The sequence below is a fragment of the Rhipicephalus microplus genome, chromosome 8, assembly GCF_043290135.1.
Source record: "Rhipicephalus microplus isolate Deutch F79 chromosome 8, USDA_Rmic, whole genome shotgun sequence".
NCBI classification, from domain to species: domain Eukaryota; kingdom Metazoa; phylum Arthropoda; class Arachnida; order Ixodida; family Ixodidae; genus Rhipicephalus; species Rhipicephalus microplus.
This window is the reverse complement of record NC_134707.1, coordinates 20,185,773-20,208,904: the sequence shown is the minus strand read 5'-3', so window position 1 is coordinate 20,208,904 and position 23,132 is coordinate 20,185,773. Positions and strand designations below refer to the sequence as shown.

The 23,132-nt window shown below is 44.6% G+C and overlaps 1 protein-coding gene across 5 annotated transcripts in view; it reads right to left on the bottom strand.

Annotated features, from left to right (window-relative positions):
• Positions 1 to 6,151: 6,151 nt before the first annotated feature.
• The window catches only part of LOC142768851 (venom protease-like), a 50,205-nt gene continuing 33,224 nt past the window's right edge, over positions 6,152 to 23,132 (bottom strand). For all 5 annotated transcript variants that reach the window (XM_075871238.1, XM_075871240.1, XM_075871239.1 and 2 more), the window contains 3 exons: positions 17,843 to 17,957; positions 8,194 to 8,327; positions 6,152 to 6,477 (listed from right to left, as the gene is read on the bottom strand). In XM_075871238.1, coding sequence (XP_075727353.1) covers positions 6,229 to 6,477; positions 8,194 to 8,327; positions 17,843 to 17,957 — 498 coding nt within the window. In that variant the 3' untranslated portion in view covers positions 6,152 to 6,228. The remainder of the gene's footprint in view (positions 6,478 to 8,193; positions 8,328 to 17,842; positions 17,958 to 23,132) is intronic.

The window sequence follows — 23,132 nt, the reverse complement described above, 5'->3', positions numbered from 1 at the left end:
AAGAGGTCTTGGACTGATCTTTTCCCCATCGGGCTCGTGGCGTGGTTCTCCGGCTGCTCATGCGCCTAAGCGAGCGATTTCCTGGCACATTCCAAAGAAAGCAAAATTGAAAACGTCAGAGCGGCGGCCACACCATGCGTTGAAAACGTTAATTTTTTTTTTCTGTCCCTATTGCATGCCACCGCTACTTTCACAATTCATTCCATTTTGCCCGTTTTCAGAGCACGAAACTTTGTACCGAATCAAAGTTATTCGTGTAGAGCACTGAAAGCTAACAGTTTCCACTTCTTCAAAGTTGTTTCGGGAGATACGCCGGTAGAAACAAACGGAGCGTACGCACCGGCAGCGTTGGTGGTAGATTAAGCCGGCTGTGAAAACCAAGACACGTTGGGGCATGCCGACTCACTGGTGCTGCTCCTTCTTCTACTTCGAGTGTTATAGCAACCGCAATCCAAACCAGGCTGCCGATGAACGCGTGATTGTCGAGGCCATGAACTTCGTCCTGCTGCACGGGTAGCTTAGAATTGCACCAACGCGAGCCACCACTGACGTCTTGGCCACCATGTTGAATTTGCGATCGGTTGGTCACATCACGTGCTTTGAGCTAGTGCATTCAAAGCCATAAAGCGGAAAGGCGTATCTCGAGGCGAAAAATTGGTCTAGGACAGATAGATTCGCGTGACCCTCGGGGCGTGGTTTTTCGGTCGCTTAGGTGGTGAAGGGAGTGAACTTCCGGTAAGATTTGCCGCTTTGCTCCTTTCGAAGCCAAATGTAAACGCGCCTATGCGGAGACCATTGCCGCTTCCTGGCTCTTCGAAGCATAATGTGAACGCGTGTTGACTACGTCGTCCTCATATCACTGTTTATTGGCACTTGAAACGTCATGGCGCGGTACTTCACTTCACCGCTCAGAGATGGCGGCACCACCCTGTTACGCCGAAGGCCACTAGATGAAAACTTGTTTTATCTAGCGACCTTAACCACGCCTAGCCCTGCAAGTATAAGGCAGTGTTAGAGAGAATCGGTAGACAATTCAGTAGTGCGTCCGCAGCAGCCGTATGGATGCAGCCTCTCATTGCAAATGGCTGGCACGGACGGCTGCTATGGACGCGCAACTAAATCTGTCTGGTGATAGGCATAAGGCTCGTCTGTTGAAACTCGTGTGTGTCTCTGTGGCGTGTTGGGTAGAGCACCGACCACCTACTGCCGCGAACCGAGAGTATGGGGTTCCGATTTTAGGCTGAAGCTTTACTCCTGGTTTCTTTATTTTTAGTCCGTTAACGTGCTTTTCAGCAACGTGTTGCCCGTGCTGAAAATTGATAAGTAAAGTTATGGTGGAGCTCGGTATAAAACACTGTCGTGCCAAAATATTCATAACCTGTACGAATTCGAGTTTGACGTGTTTCTGTCTTTTACAGGCGTAATTCCTTATTAGAGATACGAACTCGAGAGGTACAGTGATTTCTTGCGCTACAGAGGAGCGGAGGTTTGATCATGCGATGCGTGTGCTTCGCATTCAGAAATACCCAAACGTCAAGTCTGAACGAATGAATACTGCGACACAAAAAGAAGATTTGTACCACAACATTGTTCCCAAGTTTCACCAATACAAATAAATTCATGACAATTTTGAATTTACTTAAAAGCGCAGGTATTGATAAAGAAAACGAAGATTGCGTAACATATTTTAAGCAATCGGTGAAAGTGCACAAACACCAACAAACGAAGAAAAGAACAACACAAGTGCCTACTGACAACTGAAATTTGTATTCAAAATACCGAAAATATTTAGGTCAGAAACCACTTGCGTGTGACTTATCGCAAAAAGTAGCCTACAGATGGGTGTCAACATCCGCGATCGCTGCATCGTGTAATATGCTATAAAGCACCGGGCGGCCCAGCTGTCACCTACTTTAAAGTAAAAATTGCCCCCCCCCCCCTCCCAGTAGGGAATTCTGAGGATTCGACTGCGGCGGTTCACGCGTGAGAACCAAGCGTTAGAAAAAAATGTTTTTTTTTCTTATACCGTGCAGACAATAGTGCCGTTCGCTGCACGTGTCATTTTTCTGTCACGAAAAAAACGGTATGCGTTTTCAGCCCTAGTAGATAGCGTGCCCGGTAAAAAATACTATAAAGTGAACAAAACGAACAGCGTTCCCAGCTCGGTGTTGGCGTTTCATAGCGGCTTATCAACCGCACATTTTCGGATGCTCTTGAGAGTCGCCCAGTCAGCGATCGGTCGAGAGTGAGGTGCAGGCGGACTAGAAAGTGGGGCGCAGGGCAGAAAGAGAGTGAACGGTGAGAGAAGAGCGGCGAAGAACTGCACCTACCCTCTCATACACTCTCTCGCAGCACATTCTCAGGTTGCTAGAAAGAAGGGTAAGCATGCGCGGCTGCAGCTGTTGCTATGGGTGACGAGGTGCCGCGGACGCCACAGACAACGCCGGATGCCTGACATAGCCCGACTAAGAAATGCATTCCCATATAAAAGAATTGGCAGCAAAAAAAAAACACGCCTTTTTTATTTACTGCTTTTCTCTCAGAGTGTTCCTCAATAAATGTAGCAATCAATCATAATAGACGGATCCCAGATAATTTGCTCCAACGCGTCATTTCAAAGCGTGCGTCCTCTTCGGCGTGTTTTCAATAGATGAATTGCAATTCTGTCAACGCCTTCACACAACGCCCGATGGACACCTTACCGAAAGCGTCGCCTTGACCCATATCAACTATACACACCAAAATAGCTATGCAATGGTATAACAACTAGCCTGCTTTGCCTGGAACACGAAAAATCGTGATCAGCCAAAAGCTAAGAAAGCACGCGCGTTACGTTCACCTCTAATGTGGCAGCGGCGTTCAATAGCTTTAACATGCCGTGCTCAAGTTTAGCGCAAAATTATTCGCGCTCCTCTATCTGTCACACCAATTTTTTTTTATTCCACTCTCACCGTTAAATACTACAACTACCACAGCTTTCCAAGATCACAAGGACATGTTCCGTTAAATCAATCATTATTCATAGGCGTTACTCGTAGGAATAGTGTAGTATCGCTAAGCGTCCACGTGGATACATTTACGTGATACATCTCTTTAGCTTTCAAAGACCGAGAGACTTTGTATACACTCTCTTGTATCCATGTAGAGTAAGCATTGGCCTACTGCTGTAAGGTGGCGTTTCACTTTTTTGTTATACATATTTCTAGGATAGATCGATGAAGAATGTTTTTTTTTCTTTTTCAGAACCCATAATGCCACCTTTTGCAAAAATAGTCACAAACATTTTAATAAGACACTTTCATCCTAAACGTTGTTCCTGGAATTTTAGGTGAGCATATCAATTTCGAAAGTAGTGCCTTAAAAGGGTTAAAGGAATCATGCCCAAACCTTCGAACAGAAAACTACACTAAGCAGCTCGGAGCGGCTGCGGGACAAACGCATTAGTGCGGCCCTTCTGGCCCCCTTGAGCGAAATAGTTTTATCAAATTTGAAAGCCGAGCTGTAAGGTTCGGCTCATTATGCAAGTTTGACTCATCAGTATTTCCAACCTGCATGGTGTGTCGCACTTGCTCAAGATGGTTGGGCTGACGTACAGTGCTCACTTGATGCTTTCCGCGGGGAAGAACTTAGGTAGAAATTGTGAGTTATCAAAAGAAATACGGAGGGCACAGTAGTGAGCTGCTTCGCGAGTTAGGTGACGCATAAGGATGGCCCATCAAGGTGTGATCAAACCTGCCATTGCATTGCCGTGATCCTAATTGAAGGCCGGTTTTTTTGAGGAACCAAGATTCTTTCGTGGTACAAAAAAGAATGACACGTTAGCTTGTTGACGCTTCTTACATTTTGAAGGCCAGAGACAGGTGGGAAAAAAGTCCTTCATAACAATATACAGTGCAGACAGTGAATACCTGCATACGCACTTGTATGCTGTGTCAAGTGTTTATTCACGTGCACGTGCTTTTTTATCTATGTATCTCGCGTCTTTTGAATAAAATATTTCATTTGTTAGTACGTCGTTGTGCTGTTCGTTAACCCAGTTGTTCAAGTTTTTAGCTCTTTCCTTGATAGCATCCTACGAACTTGCCTACCAATCTATTCTTCGAAATTTTAGCAGTAGGGTGGGCGTATCATATTGGTCTACTCAATTTATATAGAAATAATATCTTTGCTGTCCCTTACACATGTCGAAAATGCCAGGAAGTATTAGAATATTGCGAGAGTTTCATAAAATCATCAAATCCTCGTTGGGCCCATTACTGCTTGGCATTTTTACGCAGGGTCCCGCCATGGTGGTCTTGTGGCCAAGGTACTCGGCTGCTAACCCTCAGGTCGCGGGATCGAATCCCGGCTGAGGCGAAATGAAGGCAAAAATGTTGTAGGCCCCTGTGCTCAAATTTGGGTGGAGGGTAAAGAACCCCAGATGGTAGAAATTTTCGAAGCCCTCCACTACGGCATCTCTCATAATCATATAGTGGTTTTGGGAAGTTAATGCCTACATATCAATAAATCATTTTTACGCGGGGTTCTAACTTGAAGGTGCTGATATCTCGCCCCGATATCTGATAAAAGGCCACGCTGTTCTAATTTTCAAGATTTTTTGACAAGAGAACGGCGTCATCCTGATGGCTGCTATTACATTGCGTAAGGTTAAATTAAAGTGTTACGTGCTGGATTTCTTTCCACTTCTCAATAATTGGCAGAAAAAAACGTGAAATCTATTGCTGGCGACAAAATTATTGTACATATTCCAAAAACTACATTGTTTCAGGGTTTACATTAGAAAGTTCCCGACTATTTGGTAACTTTATCTGGACATCAAGGAATGAGTCACTGAGGCCTGTCAATGTATTTAGGCCAGTTACTGCATGTGGCCTTTGTTTCATGCCCTTGTTTATTAGATAATTGGTACCACGTTTTTTTTTCATTTTCACGACTGTGCTCATTAGCTGCTTAAAGCATTACTAAAGGTGAATCTAGGTGATGATTCAGCAAGTTTCATATTGTTGGCTAGTTTTGCATCGCCTCGTTATTTGTAACCGGTCAGTACGTTTGCACACTCATGCTCTAATGGCCGTTTGTTTTCTCACAGCAGAGAATAACTATACAACAGTACATCACGAGAAAAAGGCAATCGTACACTTGGCAATGTTTCCTCTGGAGGTGCGCCGTCTCGTGGCGTGTATAGTGTGTACACGTCTCACTTCAAAAGCAGTACAGCTCAGTATGTGTACTGACTGACGTTAGTGATGGTGACTCGACAGAATACAGAAAGCAGATACGATCGTTCACTGAAATATTCACCACAGTCAAATGCACTTTTGGAAGGAAGACGCACACAAGCCTGCACCAATAGAAACGCAGTCTTGAGTGGCGTCATGAGCCTGATTGTATGTGACTACGCCCCTTTGGAAAACATTGAAAAGTGCTTAAGCGGGACTGTTGCTTTTGTCATCGAGATCATAGGCTGCCGCGCTTCGGTTGTCTGGGAGGCGCTTCTAAGAACTTCCTAAGTAGCATCAAACCACCGGAAGGTTCCGTTGGCACAATTCAGTGTGCATATTGCTCTAATAAATATTCACCAGCAGGTCATACATGTGGTAAGCTAGTAATATTTAGAGTACCATTCATAGTTACAAAGAACACTCAAGTGAGCACCTGATGCATTGGGGCAATATAACTGCAAGTAGATGAAAAAACATAGTTCATGCGTGGCACAAGTCAATCACAAGAAGTCCGAACAGTCAATCAGCAGCAGCAATATGTAAATACACGCCACAATGCTGCTAGGAATGAGCCAAATTCAGACACGATGCACGCGAAAGTGTTCCCTCTAACTGCAAACCCATCATTACATACTACTGGTTGCGATACATTTTATTTTTTGTATATAATATGTTGCGTTAAGGATGGCTGATGATTTGGTTCCATGCAGTAACTTTATACATTCTACAATTGACACATTGTTGAACAATGTATGATATTGCGTCATTGCGTCATCAGTGTGCAACACTTTTGTGAAATTCATGCTGCCACATGTGCCGGAACTACCCAAGAAACGTTGGGCACCCGTCATGTGTATCGACACACCTCTAGTCCAATTTTCTCAGTGTACTGTGTTCTTTTCGCACCGGAATAAAAAAAAATGTTAGCCTTTATTTTGTGATTTTGTTTCAATTTTTTTATTAGTACCTCATCAAGGCTGAGTGCGAAGAAAAAAAGCGTAGCTTCTCACAAAAATTGGATGGGGAGGGGTGATTCTGACACGGTGGACAGTCCCAGCGGCATGGGCACTGCGTTCGTGTAGGCCCTGTCATAGGAGGCCACTACTTGCTTTAGCCAGGGTGCAAACACATCGACACGCGTGTAAACTCCCGGTACATTTTCTCTTGCGCAGCCCCTGCCGAACGAGACGATGCCCACTTGCACGTAGCGGCGCCCACCGCTAACTCGATACATGGCGGGTCCTCCAGAGTCACCCTGAAGAAGAGAGAGTATAGGATTCATGACACGCGTGTTTTGGAGGAGGATATTTGGCATAGCGTTGAATATGGAAGTGCACACCAGTGTAGTACACTTTGACGAAAAAAAAGCTAGTAAATACGTTACTCGTTACTTAAAGAAAGAAGAATGCGTTAACACCCTAAGTTACTTCCAAAAAACGGTAACGTGTTACCGTTACAGAAAAAGAAGTAAAGGACGTTACCTCTGACATTACATCTGAATCAAAAGTTTATTCAATGTCTTTGCTGCAGGAACCCAGATTAGAATTTTTTTTATCTCATTTTTATGTTTCACATAAAGCTCACAACTCCAAGAATGCTTATATACCCAAAATGTTCTTTTACCTAGAACTTTTTTGTACAAATGCACCTGACTTTAGCAACGTTACAGAAGCATAAAGATTCATGTACAGTTATGTGCGAAGGCTTCTGGCTCATCGCCTTATGGTGAAGCCATTGTTCTCAATGTGACATACTTAAGTCAAATTCAATCATACACACCATCCACAAAGAAAGCAAAGGCTCCTGGCTCAATGCCTTATGGTTAAGCTATTCTTCTCAATGTGACACACTTATGTGAAATTCTATCATACACACCATCCGCAATAAAACACCACTGAACTCTCAAAAATTTACAGTAATAAGCTTTTGCCTGACCGTAGCAGCAATTCTAGTTAAGATTGTCGAAATAAAAACTGGTGATTCTGCCTCCAATATTACGAACCGAGCGCCAGCAGGCAATTGCGAAAGCCTGCTTAGGTACATCTATCGAATTGACGGGGAGTTTGGGGGAATTATTTCCCTGATTATGACACCATATGTCTCTTGGTAAGTACATGTCGTCGCGTGTTCGCCACCAAAATTCATGGTACATGCCTCATGGACAGCGGAGCCCATGCCCAGACTACCTGCAAGGAAAAAGCCCATACTGCAGCGTGCTTGTACTAGCAAGCTAGATGCGGGTTTTCTTAGTTGTGAAAAAATGCTTCAATTACCTAGTAAAAAGAAACAAATATTTTGCATAGACATTTCTTTGCACGTTGCCGAATTTTGAAAGCATTTATGTGAGAGCGTTTAAGACCAGCTTCGCTTGCTGAGGAGTTATATAGCGAGAAACGGAATTGCTGTTACAGAAATAAAGAAGAAAAATATGTTTTAAAAACAATGTTATTCAGGGCTATCATCTTTGTAGCATCGATTATGTAGGAGTTATCATAAATTGTTGTGCATTTAGGCATTTTGCGACAGTACTTTTCTCGCTCTTCGAATTTCAAACAATGTCACTTTGCTGTTTATTATGCATACATATCATACACTAAATTTCTTTTTTTGTAGCTGTAATATTTGTGTTTTATGGTCATGAACTTTGGAATACGACGGGTAATGAAATCGGTACCTCTGAGTTGAATATCTTTGATAATTTCTGTCTCATTGTTATACACCTGAAAGAACAAGCTTCTTTTCAGGCTACAGGATGATTTGTACATAAAACAGAATATGTTCTGTCGAATCTAAAATATTCCTTTTTGGATCCGGGTATCGGCAGCACTTCCACTACTTTAAAACGAAGTTTATTGATGTTGGTAGTGCCTGAGAAGGAGGCTTGTGCACCGGCGCAAATAAATCCCGTTTCACTTGGCAGGCTTCGCTGCTTGTTATACCGAAACTGCTCAAGTGAGGTTTGGCATCATACCTGGCAAGAGTCGGTTGCGGTCAGGTAGGCGCAATACATCACGCGACTGTCGAACGCGAGGTAGTTGGCCGAACATATATGGTTAGGTTGAGCTGTGACAGTCGTATATTTGAGGTAGTTCGTGTCAGGTCCACCTGCAAATCAGTCAAAATAAAAGAAATATCGGTGGCGTGTTACACTTTAACAATTGCAGGCAAAAACTCACACCAATAAGTTATTCAATCCTGTAACGAACTTACTGATTTCTGCACCTCACGTGGTATTGCATTACCTCAGGAGATTGGTTCACGTTTGACCGATGAAAGATATAATACGATGGTCTAATCATGCCCCTAATCTTATGTGGTCACGATGACGGCAATGATTTCATTGATTTCTGAAATTATAACGCTGCCGCTAGGGGGTACGGCCTCTCCACTCAGCGCTCACGTGGAGAAAATGGGGTGGTTTTTGATGCTCTACCGATGTGAGGCGTCCGACGTAGACGAGCCATCATCGCTGGTTTAATGAGCAGGCGAAGACGTACTGTGAAGAGTAGAAGTGCAATGTCGAGATGCGCCGTGGTAGGGGCGGCCAGCCGGCAGGAGAAAGAGGACGAGCACCGGTGGCTCGTAGCGCAAGGCGCTTGAATGTTCCTATGATTCTGGCTGGCTGGATGCCATGGCCACTGCTCTACTTCGGCATGTCGCTTCGGTCCACAACTGTACGTGTTCGTATGCTATTTTAACCAGTGATTTCGGCTCATCTACGTCGGATTCCATCATGTCGCTACAAATTGTTGACTACGGACACACGGGCAAGTGACTGGTGCTCCGGCCATTCTTGTTCCAGCCAGCACTAGCCTCGCAGCCACTATTCAACCCCCCTCCCCCCTTCACCATTCCGGACATCTCGCCTAGAGTCATGGTTAGAGAATTTCGCAATGGTATTTGAGCACAACCGCATCTGGCTCCAAGAATCCATGTATGAGTTACTCGACTATATCTTTCGCGTGACCTCAACCGCCACCTCACGCACTTCTGGAGCTCTCGCCCTTACGCTGATCTGCGATATGCCGTGCTCCGCTATTATGGCATCATACATTGCTTATTTTAAAAGAGAAACTCCCTGGTACTTGAATCTCTTTCATCTACCTGCACGCCTGCTGCATCACGGCAAACTCAAATTGATCTGCTGCTAACAACAGTGGCTACAACGGCAATGAAGGCCATCCTACCACGTTCATCGACCCGTCGTTTGAGAGAACCACAGCCTCGGAGTCCATGGTTTTTTTCTCCGGCGTGCCGGTTTTGCCACCTTTCTCAACCACGGATTCGGTGGCGGCCACTATTTCACGCACCGTCGGAATCGCTGCGGAATCTTGCTCAGCTGCACCATCTACCCTGGGCGATTTGACAATCCCCACCCAGCCAGCTGATGCAGCTGTCCCAACACCTATGAAAGCCCGTGACGCCACTCACAACACGAACTCAGGGCCCGCTGTCACGCTGCACACCTTCAAGTTTCTTACCACACCGGCGCCTGCTACACAAGTTCTCGTAGACTGCCAGCCTCATCACAACTTTTCCTCCTACGTCTAAAGTGACAGCTAAGATTTTCAAGACCTGCCTGTGAGGATTTGCTCGCACTTGCGTGAGGAGCCATGCCACGCGCACTGTCGCCAACGCCACTGTGCACTGTACCTCAATACCTAGCACAATACCATCCACTGTATTGGCAGCCATTCCTCATCACCGCCGACGTCTAGTCATCAAGTCAGGAAAGGTAGCGTCACGTCGCGGCGCTGAGCCATGCCCCCACGACAGGACGTCGAAAATTGCCTCCTTTTACAACTTCCTTTTTTATTAACCTCTCTCGCGCTCTGTCACGCCTAGGTGCAGTGCACGGCCCTTCGTCTGTACAGATCATGCATTGCGCTGTCCACAGACGCACCATTGCCGGCACTCAAGAAGCTATAACGTGCGTTGCTTGTTGCGACGTCGACCGCGGCATTCGCACCACTTCAACCACCACCATTCTCTATGCGCCCCTCTGCTTTGCTAACGGCTGCTAGTGAGGCGCAACCATCGGGGTACCCGCCCGCTGAGTGGTTGAGAATGCCGCCCCCCAGAACTGTCGTATTCCTCAGGCAAGCACGTGCTGGGGTGCTCAAAAACGGCTTGGCTCCTTTAATAGGGTCTATTACGTCGACGTGGCCGGATCGTAACCGACGGGTTACTACATGGCGGAAGTGATACATCAAAGAACGCAGGTTTCGCTTTCAAAGTCACAAACTCAAGTGAGGCGGAAGAGATGACCATCGCATTGACGGTATGCTATTCTAAATCCCAACAAATAGTTACGGACTCTCGAAGAGCCTGCGAGAGCTAACTGACACGGGAAGTTTCTCTGCTGGTCAATATATTATTATATAAAACTGAGCATCAGATATCGCAATCCCACTCCAAAGCAGCTTATAATGACTTCGAGACAACGGAGTGTCCAAAATAACGAGGCTGTACATGCAGCAGACCCCGCGCCTATTTCCCTAGAAGTGTGTCGTGGCCCTAATAGGCATGAACGTTCAACATCTTTAACACGGTTCTGAGAAATCAAAACCTACTACATTGAGCAACGCCACTTCTATTACACACCAGCGAAGAAGCTCTAAATTGAAGAAGAGTGCCCAGCGACGCCCACAGACGAAGACGCAGCTCTGTCCTGCCATACTTAAATACTATAACCCCAAAATAAGTGGGAGTGCCACACTTTGGTGAAGTGGCCAACAATTACCATATGATCTCGGCCTGCCAAATGAACCGAAAGTTAGCCCCAATTCCCAACCCCGCGATAGAGGAAGATGACCCTGCTGAATAGCTTAAAAGTAGAGCAACAGCAAACTCTGGTCCTGCGGGCTGGGATGACGGCTTCGGCATTTGACATACCAGATTAGGAATGTTGACAAGTGCAGTGGGGATAAGGGCTATCTGGTGCTGGCAGTTTAAATAAAGGTTGTTTTCCTCCTTCTCTTTACGTCTTCCACTTTGACGACACTCGGACTTCCCAGTAGATGCGCTAGGAACTGCTGTGCATGTTCTTTGTGTTTATATGTTTTTTCGACTTCTTTTAGTGTAATTTCTAATTGCATAAAATGCTAGGCGCCGAGCTCATGAAGTGCCGCGCTAGTGGTGGCCAGTCGACAGGAGAAAGACGACGAGTGCCGATGGCTCGTGGCGCGAAGCGCTTAGAACGCGAGTGTGCTTCTGGCTGGCTGTACGCCACAGCTGCTGCTGTACTTCGGCTTCTCGCTTCCATCCTCAACTGTACGTCTTCGTCTTCTCAATGAACGAGTGACGACGGCTCCCGTACGTCAGAGGCCGTCACGTCGCTACAATGCGAAGTAGCTAAAGGCGAAGTTCAGTCAGGTGTGCGGCATGAAACCCTTACTCCGCATGCGCGCCCTCTTCCCCTGTTTTCTCTTCTACGCTCCCCCCCCCCCCCCCCGTCTCCCTCATCCAGGAAAGGCAGACCCGAACACACTAGCTTGTGCGGGCCTGCGTAAGTGGCTGTGTAAGAGGCAGTGCCGTCTCGGTTTACACTTTCTGAGCAATCGCGTGAGCGTGTCTGGGGACGAGATTTTGCAGACGCGTGACGAACCCACGTGCCGTGCTCCAACAAGAGTCCGGGCGGAGTAAGAGCAACAGAGACTACAGTGAATTCGTGGTGTGTTCCACTTGCAAGGACGCGTTAACGTCGGGTACGGTGCCCGTGATGAATGGAACTTTAAGTCGACCGACGGACTGCTTCGCATTCTAACAATAGTTCTTTTTAGTGGAATGTCATTTGTTTTGTTTTTTTTTTTCAAATTAAATATCAAGAAAGTCTCGTTAACGAGCCTTGCGCAGGCGACCGCCAACGTAGCTACGTACAATTCTTCGCTTGAAGGGATGATATTTAGCTGCGTTATACATGTTAATAGAGTTGACTTTCAAGCAGTGCCATTCAAAGCAATACAACGATAACTTCGAACTTCTGTATATCAGTTTTCGCACTAAACTTGCTAAGAAAGAGAGAGACAGAAGTAGAGAGAGAGAGCTCTTTATTTAAAGGCCGAGAATTCAGCCGGCATGTGTATAGTGAAGAAAAATACAGGTTTGCTTCTGTGCCACGGTGGGATACTTTAGGCGTTTGCTTTCATGTTGAATTATTTCTAATTTATGCCGCACAGGTAATTAGTGCACACCATACTTGACATTGCCGAAATACGGATCATCTACTAAAGAGCGAATGTGACACAGGTGCGTTCTTTCATTCTTCCGTTTACTTATTTTGCTGCAAGTAATTGGGGCGGGACACATGCAAGGTTTTCTACAAAACCTCTAAATGAATCCGCTTACGGCTGTTTCATTAAGTAAACACAGCGCTGCTTATAGCTTGAGTTGTCACATATTCAGCAGCTTCGTCTCCACTCCCCCTGCTGGAACGCAGGAACAGTATGTCTGCACGGGGCGTCACAGCGTTATGGAAAGACTCGTGATCAGCAGTAGTTATCGCGAAAATGGGAGCAATGCCTTGGAGTGTGTACACCTGACTGTCGCAAACGTCTGAAATTTCGTCCACGAGCTGTTTCATCAAAATGAGGTCACCTTGATGTTTTAAGAGAAATTTCCCTTCACTTAGTTCTGCGGCAACAGTGCAATCGATGCTTCCCCACCCCTGCGGCAAACGACAAGTGTCGGGGAATGGCACTTATAATAGGGATGTGTACGGCCCGAAAAAAATTGACTGCTTGGGTAGTTGACCTTGATTAAGCAGTAAAAGATGTTTCTAAAGGCAATTTTTCTGGCTTTCACACTACTTTTAATGAAGCTGTGGAAATTTATGCTGTTCTATCTGCTTTATTGTGTTGTAAGTCGTGGAAGAGACTCACTTCCCGTCACATTAGGTTTTGCGCAGGGTAGTGTCCTCGGCTTTCTCCTTTTTAATATATATAATAACGACATTCTTAACATTGTTGAAGTGTTGTCGAGATTTGAATATCTGTCGATTGCATGCTTTTTAAAGACAATATTTCTGTCAGTGACCAAATTAGTTTACATAGTAGTTCGAATAAAATTCTTGAATGGTGCAAGCACTGGGGAATCACACTAAACACAGGCAAAAGCTTAATATAGCGAATGACACACAAAAAATGACCTTTGCTTCATACGTATGAATTAGGTTCATCTTTTCTGCATGATTTAACCCAACACAAGTGTCTAGAAGCCACCTTTAACAACACGTTAACATGACATCACCTCATAAGTAATACTAACACCTCAGCCTTCTAAATCATCCCTTCCGAGTCACAAACTTAAAAAGCACCATTTATGTAAAACTGTTACGCTAATATACCTTAATAGAACTAAACTAAAATATCCATGTATTGTTTGGCATCCGCATACTAAAACTAAGATTAATAACCTCGAAAAAGTGTAGCGAAAGGCAGTTCCATTTATATATAACAAATTCTCAAGACAGGATTCCCCCACAGAACTTATGAAAGCTATCTACATTAAGACACTCGAGATGAGAAGACAGAAGCAGAGACTGAAATTTCTTAAACTACTTCAAACCAAAAGTTCAATGCTAGATTCATCTCTATATCTATCGCTTTCATTAACCCGAACCACTCGTCACTGTAGGCAAGATGTATTGACACCGTATTTCTCGAGAACGAAACATTTGCAAATTCTTTTTTCTCTCGTGTCATAACCAAACGGAATTGTGTAATCGAATCGACTCTATAGTGCTGAATATTATTTTAGCTTGTATATAGCTTCGCCAAACATATTTTTCACTGTATTTCTGTAATATTGTATATAGTTTCTCGAAACACATTTTTTACTCTATTTCTGTAATACTGTTCTTGTTTCGCTTGCTTGTTCTTTTTATTTTCTACACTTTCACTGTTCTATTATTATATTGCTCTCCCTGCTCGAACTGCGTGTCACCTGTAAGTGATAAACAAATAATAAATAAAGAAATATATCTATCAGTTCCCTCAAGTATATGCGTCTAAACTCGCAGACATCCCAATTTATTGTCTTTTTTAAAACGTTTTTGAGTCCCTGCTATTATTACACAGGTAGGATGATCCAGTGTAAGAGTTTTCCATTTTTCAGTTCCACTGTTTTAGGGGCAAAGCTCCTCTCATGCGTCACGCGTAACGGAGAGAAGAAGAGACGAGAAAAAAAAAAAAGCGCCAGGGCGACATGGAAGGCACAGCACAGTCACAGAGAAAGCTAGAAAAGTGGCCTTATAGAACTTTTCTAAACACTCATAATGTAACCGCTGCAAGCACACTTGCTTTATAACCACTGCAGCGTTAATAATAAAATGTTTTGGGTAGGAGGCCAGCATTCGCTATTCTTTTTTTTTGTCAATCTTCTGAGAAGTGTGGTATCCGCCAAACACTTGCACGGAATTTCGTGCCATTTTTTCATGCAGTAACTGACGACAATGAAGAATCATTTCAGAAGTGAGTATGCAACAGAGAAATATGTGAAGAGGAACAAGCTTTTTGTAATGGGTTGAAGTATTGGACGACCCACACGTTGCACTATTCGCATTTTGCAACGACTGGTTAACTTCTCGTTGTTTAAAACGCTTTATAACTCGTATTTACGCGATTACTTTGCCGACATCAAGCCTGCCAACGAAAGTTTACCAGCAACTCCCAAGCACTGGCTTGGCTCGGTGGTATAGCACTGCGCTGGCACCCAGCAGACCCGGGTTCAAGCCGCACTGTGTCATTGGTTCTAGGTTTTTTTTTTCAACTTTTGTGTGATATGGTTATGGACAGCGGCGACGGTGGTGGCAGCAGCGGCGGCGGAGATATACTGCGCGCGTGACCCGAGCTTTTATCTCATAACAGTTTTCGCTGTAAAAAAAGGCAGTGTCTCCCAAACAGTATAAAATACGGCGCTGTATCATGAAAGTACATATAAAATGCAGCTGAGTGAGAATATTGTAGATGACGTTGTACCGCTTCTCTCCTATTGGCTGCTGCGCGGGCTGTGCCTGGGTCCGCGGAGAACGAGTGCCTCTCTCAGTCTCCTGAACAGCCACAGTACATGGCGGATCGTTTGTGGGGCATGGACGAAACAGAGCGGCGGGCGCGTTGAAGACGCTTGCACTCGGCTTCCTTGGCTCGCGTCCCGTCGGTGTTGCTCACGTGCTGTCTGCATTTTCGAATGCTATTGGATGCATGGATGCATGCATTGGTGGGAAGACACATCCACGGACGGACGCTTAGCCCCACTTATTCTCATTCACTCCATGAAATGCTGTGAATTTTTTCTACCAAACAGGTTTGTATTTGGAATTGTTTACTTCAGTAGGCGTTTCTACTAACCTGGTTGATTTTCTTTGTTTACAACGAGTACATCAGTATACATCAATATATCGTTTTAGCTCGTTTGTTGTCTAGTTTTATTACTTCTTTGAAACGTAATTTTTCAGTTAGAAAGTGATTTTCAGTTTACTTCTATTCTTTTTTTATTTACTGCAGAAAATTCCCTTGCATTCTAGAGTTTTGAGACCTTGTGGATAATGTGCCACAATGTAACATTTCACGAGTGAATCAATACATTCTCCTTCGAGAGTAGAAGCCTGCGAGTCTGCTGCAATGCGATTGCTTTAGCGGTGAGGCCTCAATAAAGTGTACAGCATTAACCACTATTGTTTCTTTCTCGAATTTTTCGTGAGCGACGTAAGCAAAATGGCTCGAGTCACTTGCGGGTTAAAGCACGTTGCCGAGCGAGTTGGTTGGGCTTCATTTTCTATATGGGTATAGCGCACCACGAGAAGCACACAAAAGACACACACACACACTGCGCTATGTGTGGATGTGTGTCCCTTTTGTGTCCTTGTCCTGGTACGCTATACCCAAATGAAGGATGCACTTGCGAGCATTGCATGAGGGCGCACCTGCACAGTTCGCATGGAGCCTAGCTCATGTTTCTTCGATACCACGAGAATATCACGTTCATGTCCAGACAGCACTGAAACGTGGCGACGCGAAAGCACAAGTGACATCGCTAGAATTCAGATTGCCATAACAGAAATGATTGATTGTCCACAAGCCCTTGGTATTGAGGGCATTGAATATTCGATAATGATGCACCTGGGAGAGCGTCTTTTGTAACATCCGTAAAATTCGTGCCCGATTTTCCCATACGACAACGCTGCCATCAAAATTCTGATCTCATAAAATTCTAGCTTGAAAACAGTACAAAAGCTAACAGTTATGTGTACGACTACAACAGATGAGTGAAGCTCCTTAGAATTGGGACGCAAACGGCCATGCGCCTGCTCTCGCTGCTGGTTTTCAAGAAGGCTGTAAGGTGGTGAGCGGGTGGAGACAGCGTCTGCTGTCCCCGGTGGCGGGAACAACTGGGCGACTGTGTGTGCGGCGAGTGCAGTGCGACTTGAGCACACCTATTCAACGAATCAACCACCGGGCAGACGGCAGGGTGAAGCGATGGTTTCGCACGTTCGTCGGTTTGAGGGGAGAGAGCAGATACGTGAAACGAGGGCACACCCTGGTATCACGCACCTGTTGTTTTGCTTGGTGCGCTTATCATGGGTTTCAAATTCATGGATCGTTTCATTTATTTTTGCGCAGGTACCGCATTAATGTAGCAGGCAGCTTCGACGGTGACGGCGGGGTGCGGGCCTGAGGAGGTTCTCTCTTAAAACCTGTCGCATTGTTAAAGTCATCAATATATGCACTAATCGAAGAGAAGCGACCATCTAAAGGTTATCGGCCACCTTATCTCTAGAATGTGTCGCACCATATCTTGAACAATAACAAAGGAAGCTTTGAAAATGTCTGCAGCTCAAGTTCACCATACCGAGTAACGAAGTGTACACAACAACACCACCACAAACAACGTTCATTGATTGACTGATAAGTAGAATGTTACGCCCTAAAACCAACTTTAGATTATGAGCGATGTCATAGTGGAGGGCTCCAGAAATTTTGATCACCTGGAGCTCTTTAACTTGCACCCAAATCTGAGCATACGAGTCTACAGCATTTTCGCCTCCATCAAAAATTCTGCCGCCCCAGCCAGGATTCAATGCCATAACCTGAGGTATGCAGCCGAGTACTTTACCCACTAGAACAACGCTGCGGGACCACTACCAACATAAGGCTGATGAGCATTTGAAATTCATAGAAATTAGCAGTGTTTTTCTGACATTAGGGTGTGTCTCAGATTTCATTGCAATATAGGCTGACTATTTTTCTCATATGTACAGTTGTGTGTGCTTTTTAGCAGTTTTAAATTTTAATTCTGCACGATCGAAGCAAACTTTATTATGGAATTAAAAGGTCTGTACAGTATATTCAGCTTGGTTTGGAGCCACAGAAATCACAAAAACTACCCTTCAGTAACACTTGAGGTACAATTAAGCAAGGGCTATGTTTACAAATAATATTCAAGCCCAAGGCTTCCTTTAGCTAATCAAAAGCAGAGTAATTAGCCTTCACTGTATTTTCCCCAAATAAAAAAAATATATTGCTGATTTCATGTCCCGGTATCATAAGTGATGCATAGAAAATGTCAAGGGTATGGAAATAAAGAAGAGTGTTTATATACATTATATATGAAACAGACATCACCTTCTCTGATGAATCCCCATCCAGCGACTATGTTGTCGGTGCCTGCGATGTTCACTGGTGCTGTTGGGATGCATATCGGCCTTGCGTTGGTTCCGAACTGAAATGGCTTTTCCACCTGTAGAAAAAGGAACCACGATAAATTAGAAGAAAGAACACATAAACTGAACTAAGACGCTTTCATGAAGAGACACTTAAGTAGATCTTTCACACTCAGTTCTGCAACACTCTAAAGCTTGCTGACTCTTTTCAAGGTGCACTTGTTTTTGCTGTTGCATTCTTAGCGCTGTGGATCCTAGAGCTTAGTATTTTCAGAGTGAACCAGAGTCCACGGCCGCACCACCACCATCCAAGGTCCCCCACCATTTTTTTTTCGATGGTTGAATTCAAAAGAAGCTTCACAATGGATCCAAAAGTGAAATTGAAATGATCAAGTACTTGTCCAGCTTTCTGGTCCCGAAGGCTTCAAACAAAAAATTATGCACTACATCGGGGATCAGCGGCCGGCCATTACCGCCGAGAACCTGCGTCACGACGACCCTGCGCTTCACATAACGAGATTATAGTTTCAACTGAGAAAAAACACAGCGTCCTCCCGACCCTTCTCATATAATTAGTGTGTGCGGCGGATACCTTGTACCCATGACAAAGCCTCTCAGGTATCTCTGTTTTCAACAGTGTGATTTGCCTATTCCAGTACTCGACAGATTGCTTGAACGTCATTTCCGGAGTGGTATGGGGAACGTGGGGAAATACGTACACGCACAAACGTCCTCAAGCCTTGAAGCTTTAGATGTTCAAACCCGTAACAAAACATGCCGAAGCATGCACGTACTCCCGAAACACTCTGCAATAAGTGAATACATAGAAGAACAAATGATATATATATATATATATATATATATATATATATATATATATATATATATATATATATATATATATATATATAAATATATATATATATTTATATATATATATATATATATATATACATGTATATAAATATTCAATGTCATGATGCAACGCTAACAAAGGCTGATAGACTTTGACACAACGGTTCTCAGCAGCCGAACAGCAAGATCACCTTCTTTGTTCTCGACCAGTGAGAGCTCCGCAACCTGGTTTCCGCCAAATCACCTTATCATTCTTTTTGTCCACCAGCTCACACGCATCAATTGACCCCCCCTTAAAGTTTCACTTTGCCTCCGTTCAGAAGCAGGAGGGTGATTATCTGGTAATTTATTCGCAAACTTTCAACGTGTTCCACCTTTGCTGCAATACTTTTTCTAACCAGTGAGGCTACGCGGGGATGATTTGAATCTTGTAAACAGTAAGATCTCTGCAGTTTGACCATCTTGGGTCCAACCTCCTGCAGGCATATTCTGTCTGGCTGAATTGGTACTGAGTTCATATAATTTTGGAACGCTGCAGCGCGCTTGTGAAAAGAGTGACACTTGCACTGCGAAATCTCTAAATGTTCTGAACTTTTCTCAATATTTTTTTTCCTACGCTGCATGGTCATGTCCACCTTGTCGCGGCCCGCTTTGTACGGTTTGTCACTAATTGGTGTGGAGAGGAGGCATTTGTTTAGTGCCCTCTGCAAGCCTTCCACAGCATCATTAACCTACTGCCTCTGTAGTTTCAGTTCTCCGACAAACGTTTTCGTTTCCGCCATGAAATCAGTTAGAAGTTTGTGCAAAGTAATTATGCTCTCCCTGTTTGCTTAAACCTGCGTATGCACTTGCTTTGCTAGTTCGCTACTTTCTCATAGAGTTGTGAACGAGTCCTTGCCTATCGTTTCCTCGCTAATTTATGCGCTTCTTCCCATGCCAGCTATACGCTCTCACACCTCTTTATGGCCCTGATTAGGGTTGCCTACCAACTCTGGGTTTTCTAATTTTTACTTGCAATTTCTTTTTTTTTCAAAATTACGAGATGGCCAGTTTTTGCTCGTTACGCTCCACAGCCATTTGATTTTTAAGCTGCTTAATTTGTTGCGTTCATCTTTCATTCCCTTCTAAAATTTTTCTATAATGATGGTTATGAGTTACCGGAACATAGGGAGGCACTGGATTCGCCCAGCTCACGTTGTTTGGTTGGTTGTTCGGTACGTTTTCCATATTAAGGCTAGCAGTTGCTGCTGCTTCTTCTTTGATGGCATGAGCGGAGCTTGTTTTCCAGCTGCTACTCAGTGTTTTCTTCAAGTTTTGTTTGCCAGTTGCCTCCGCAGGCTTGCTGTTGTTTCTTTGTTGTAGGGTCTGTGATGTTTATCTCGATATTGATCGTGATCGTGATCTGGAGCTGAATCTAGATGTTTGCCGCTTCTGGAGCGCCGCTTCCTCTCGGTCCAAGCTTAACCAGCGAGGAGGTTTCTGTTAGTGTTGATCAAGTTGCAGGAATTCCTTCTCCGCGTAGATCCACCGTGTCTTCGAGGTGCCTCCACTCGTGATATTCAGGAAGCCACATTCTTTATTGTCTTTTCGCATGATTTGTCTCTTGTAGCATGCTTGTCAGTGCATATGGCGCAGTTTAGAGAACATTTGTGCCCTTGAGTAGGATGAGACGTCTCACACATGAAGCACATGTTGGCGTTCGGCGTTGGGCACACATCGGTTTGGTGTCCAGTTGATCAAAAAATCTTGCAAACCTGTACAGTAGGCTTGTCTGGGTAACAGATCACCTCTGTAACTAGAGACGCACCTGCGGAGCACATCCCCTGTAATAGTCAATATTGCTGACTTCGAACAACCCAGCATCCTAGTCCTCTACAATTTCACCTCTTGTGTTCGTATTCATGACTTTGCCATCAGGTCAGCCTGAGTGGTTCAGGGCGGTAGTCCGTGAACGATGCCTCGCAGGACGTCCTCAGGGTCCGCCATGTACGCATTGAAGTGGTGAATCTGTCCTCTGAATCCACTTCAGATTCATGTTCAATCCAAGGTGGACCCGCAGCAAAAAACGTTCTCTTTTAAAACTGTTCCGGCAGGCCTCTGTCACTGCCAAAGAGAGCTTTGATCCAAGTAGACATTTCGCTGTGTGGCTCTTGTGTGATTTCAGCATAACTTTTATGCCTTCATTTGGAAGGGGCGTCAGGCCTCGGCATTTTTTGCGCTGGAAATTCCGCGTGGCTTGACTGTGTCCTGCTGTGCCTACGGGCGGGTTGCCCAGTGGCTTCCATTTTTCTTCTCCAGTCCCTTTTCTGGCTTTTTCTGGCTTTATTTACGGTTCTCTTTTCTTCTGCATGAAAGGACGGTATGCCAGCCATTCCCCACATAGATTTTCTAAAATATACATTAGAAGGAACTCTGGTACTAGTGTCTGTGGAAGCTGCAATGAACAGCACTTCAGCGAGCATGAAAATGATGGCTAGTACACGGATTTGTCTAATCTTCAAACTTCTGGCTCCATGTGAGTTCACGTGGCTTGAAGCTGTTTTCTCACGAAACACAAATTATCAATTGTTGAGCGGTTCCGCTTCACCACCTTATTCCTTTAGGCTTACCATTTCAAATTGGGTCACGAAGTGCGCAGAAAGGTTCGACTTTTCAATCTAAACAACGAAAATTATCAACAAACGAAGCCACAGGTGCGATTCTCCGCCCACAAGTACAAACACTAGATAAATTTGTGTACTAACCATCATTCTCATGGTCGCTGAGCGATCACAGCACCCAAATCCTCTCTAGTTAGTTTTAGAAAACTCTATTGTTTCCCATCTAAGTAAGAGCCAGACAGGCGTCGTCGTCGTTTTTGTTATTGAGAGTAGCACCGCTGGACGCTCGCTCATCGTTACTTGGATCCACATTTGACGAGAAGCTACTCGCGTCATTCGGTTTATTTTACGGCACCCGAGATGCGCCTGGAAGGTCTTCGTCGAGGTTTATGTAGACGAAGAATTGCTAGGCGTCCTTATGCAGGCATGCTCAGTAGAAACAGGAGAATGAGCCAACCACCATTTTTTTCTGCACAAGACATATAGTCCAAAAAGGAGGTAAAGTGGCACTCACAATTGGTTTTTGACTGGTTTAGAAAATGTCGAAGAAAGTCAAGTCTTGTTGTGAGCCAGTAGACGCCAACAGGCCAAACCCCGTACGTTTTAACATCCCGGTGCTGCCGACTGAAGCCGCTATAGCGGCGAGTGGCGTTCGTGCACGTCATGTCTTCTAATGTTGTTACTTTTCTGTGAAGCCGGTTAAGGTCTCAGATTCTGGTGTCCGTCAATTCCTTGCAACTTCACGAAAAAGATGAAGAGCTCTTTAAGTAGGCTTGAATGAACTTTCCGCTTGAAAGCATTTCAAATAGCGGAGTGCGATGTGATCACGTCCTTACCGTCCTACTCCACCTAGCGGAATCATGCTACTGATAATTTACGCAGCGTTTTCTCACGTTTCGTGGTCTCTAGATATTCATAGAAATTACCTCAGAGCAAAGTGCCAGTGTTCAAAAAGAAAACATCACGAAATCACGGTTACAAGCTGGCTGTTCTACCATCCACTTCTATTCGCCAGACTAACGTGAGATCATGTAATCCGAACCTTCACATCGCAACGACTGAAGCGCCTTTATCTCCAATGGCAGGCCTCGTTCCCCCCACCACGTTGCTGTATAATACATCATGCTGTTTCTCGAAAGCCCAGAGTGCTAACACATCCACGGTGTTCTGCAATGTGTTATTTATGAGGAAAAACTGCTGGACGAGCTAGTTGGAAGCAATTCATAGAAGCACTTTGCACGAAACACACGCCACATGGGGATGAAGAAAAGAGAGACACAGACCCATGTGTTCTGCGCAGAGTACTTCCATGAACTGTGATTTATAACTTCCGGCTGGACGACGAACGTGTAGGCTACGTATTGTGTGTATTAGAAAAGTTTTTGCGACAATTCAAGCCTATAAACTGGCAATCCTAGCGGCCACCGTGTAGCCTTATGATCTGGCCGTGACATCATGACACCTGTTGCACCTTTGCGTGTGCGCAGGGACAATTCAATTGCTTTCACGATCAATAATACCAAATACATAATAAAATATGACAGAATTTGCTCGTTGATAACAAGCATGCTATTTTATTTTGTCTGGAGTTGCCCTATGCTGATTAACGAAGCTCTGCGCATGTAGCCTACTGGTCTGTATACTATTAGTACTATTCACGCAATAAGTACTTAGCTGAATGCGCTCTGAGTGCGTAGACATGAGAGCACAAAATGAGACAACAAACTGTGCGATGTGCGTTCTTCCAGCAAAAGCTTAGGGTAAAACACACTTGGCATGCTTAGGACTAAACTGTGA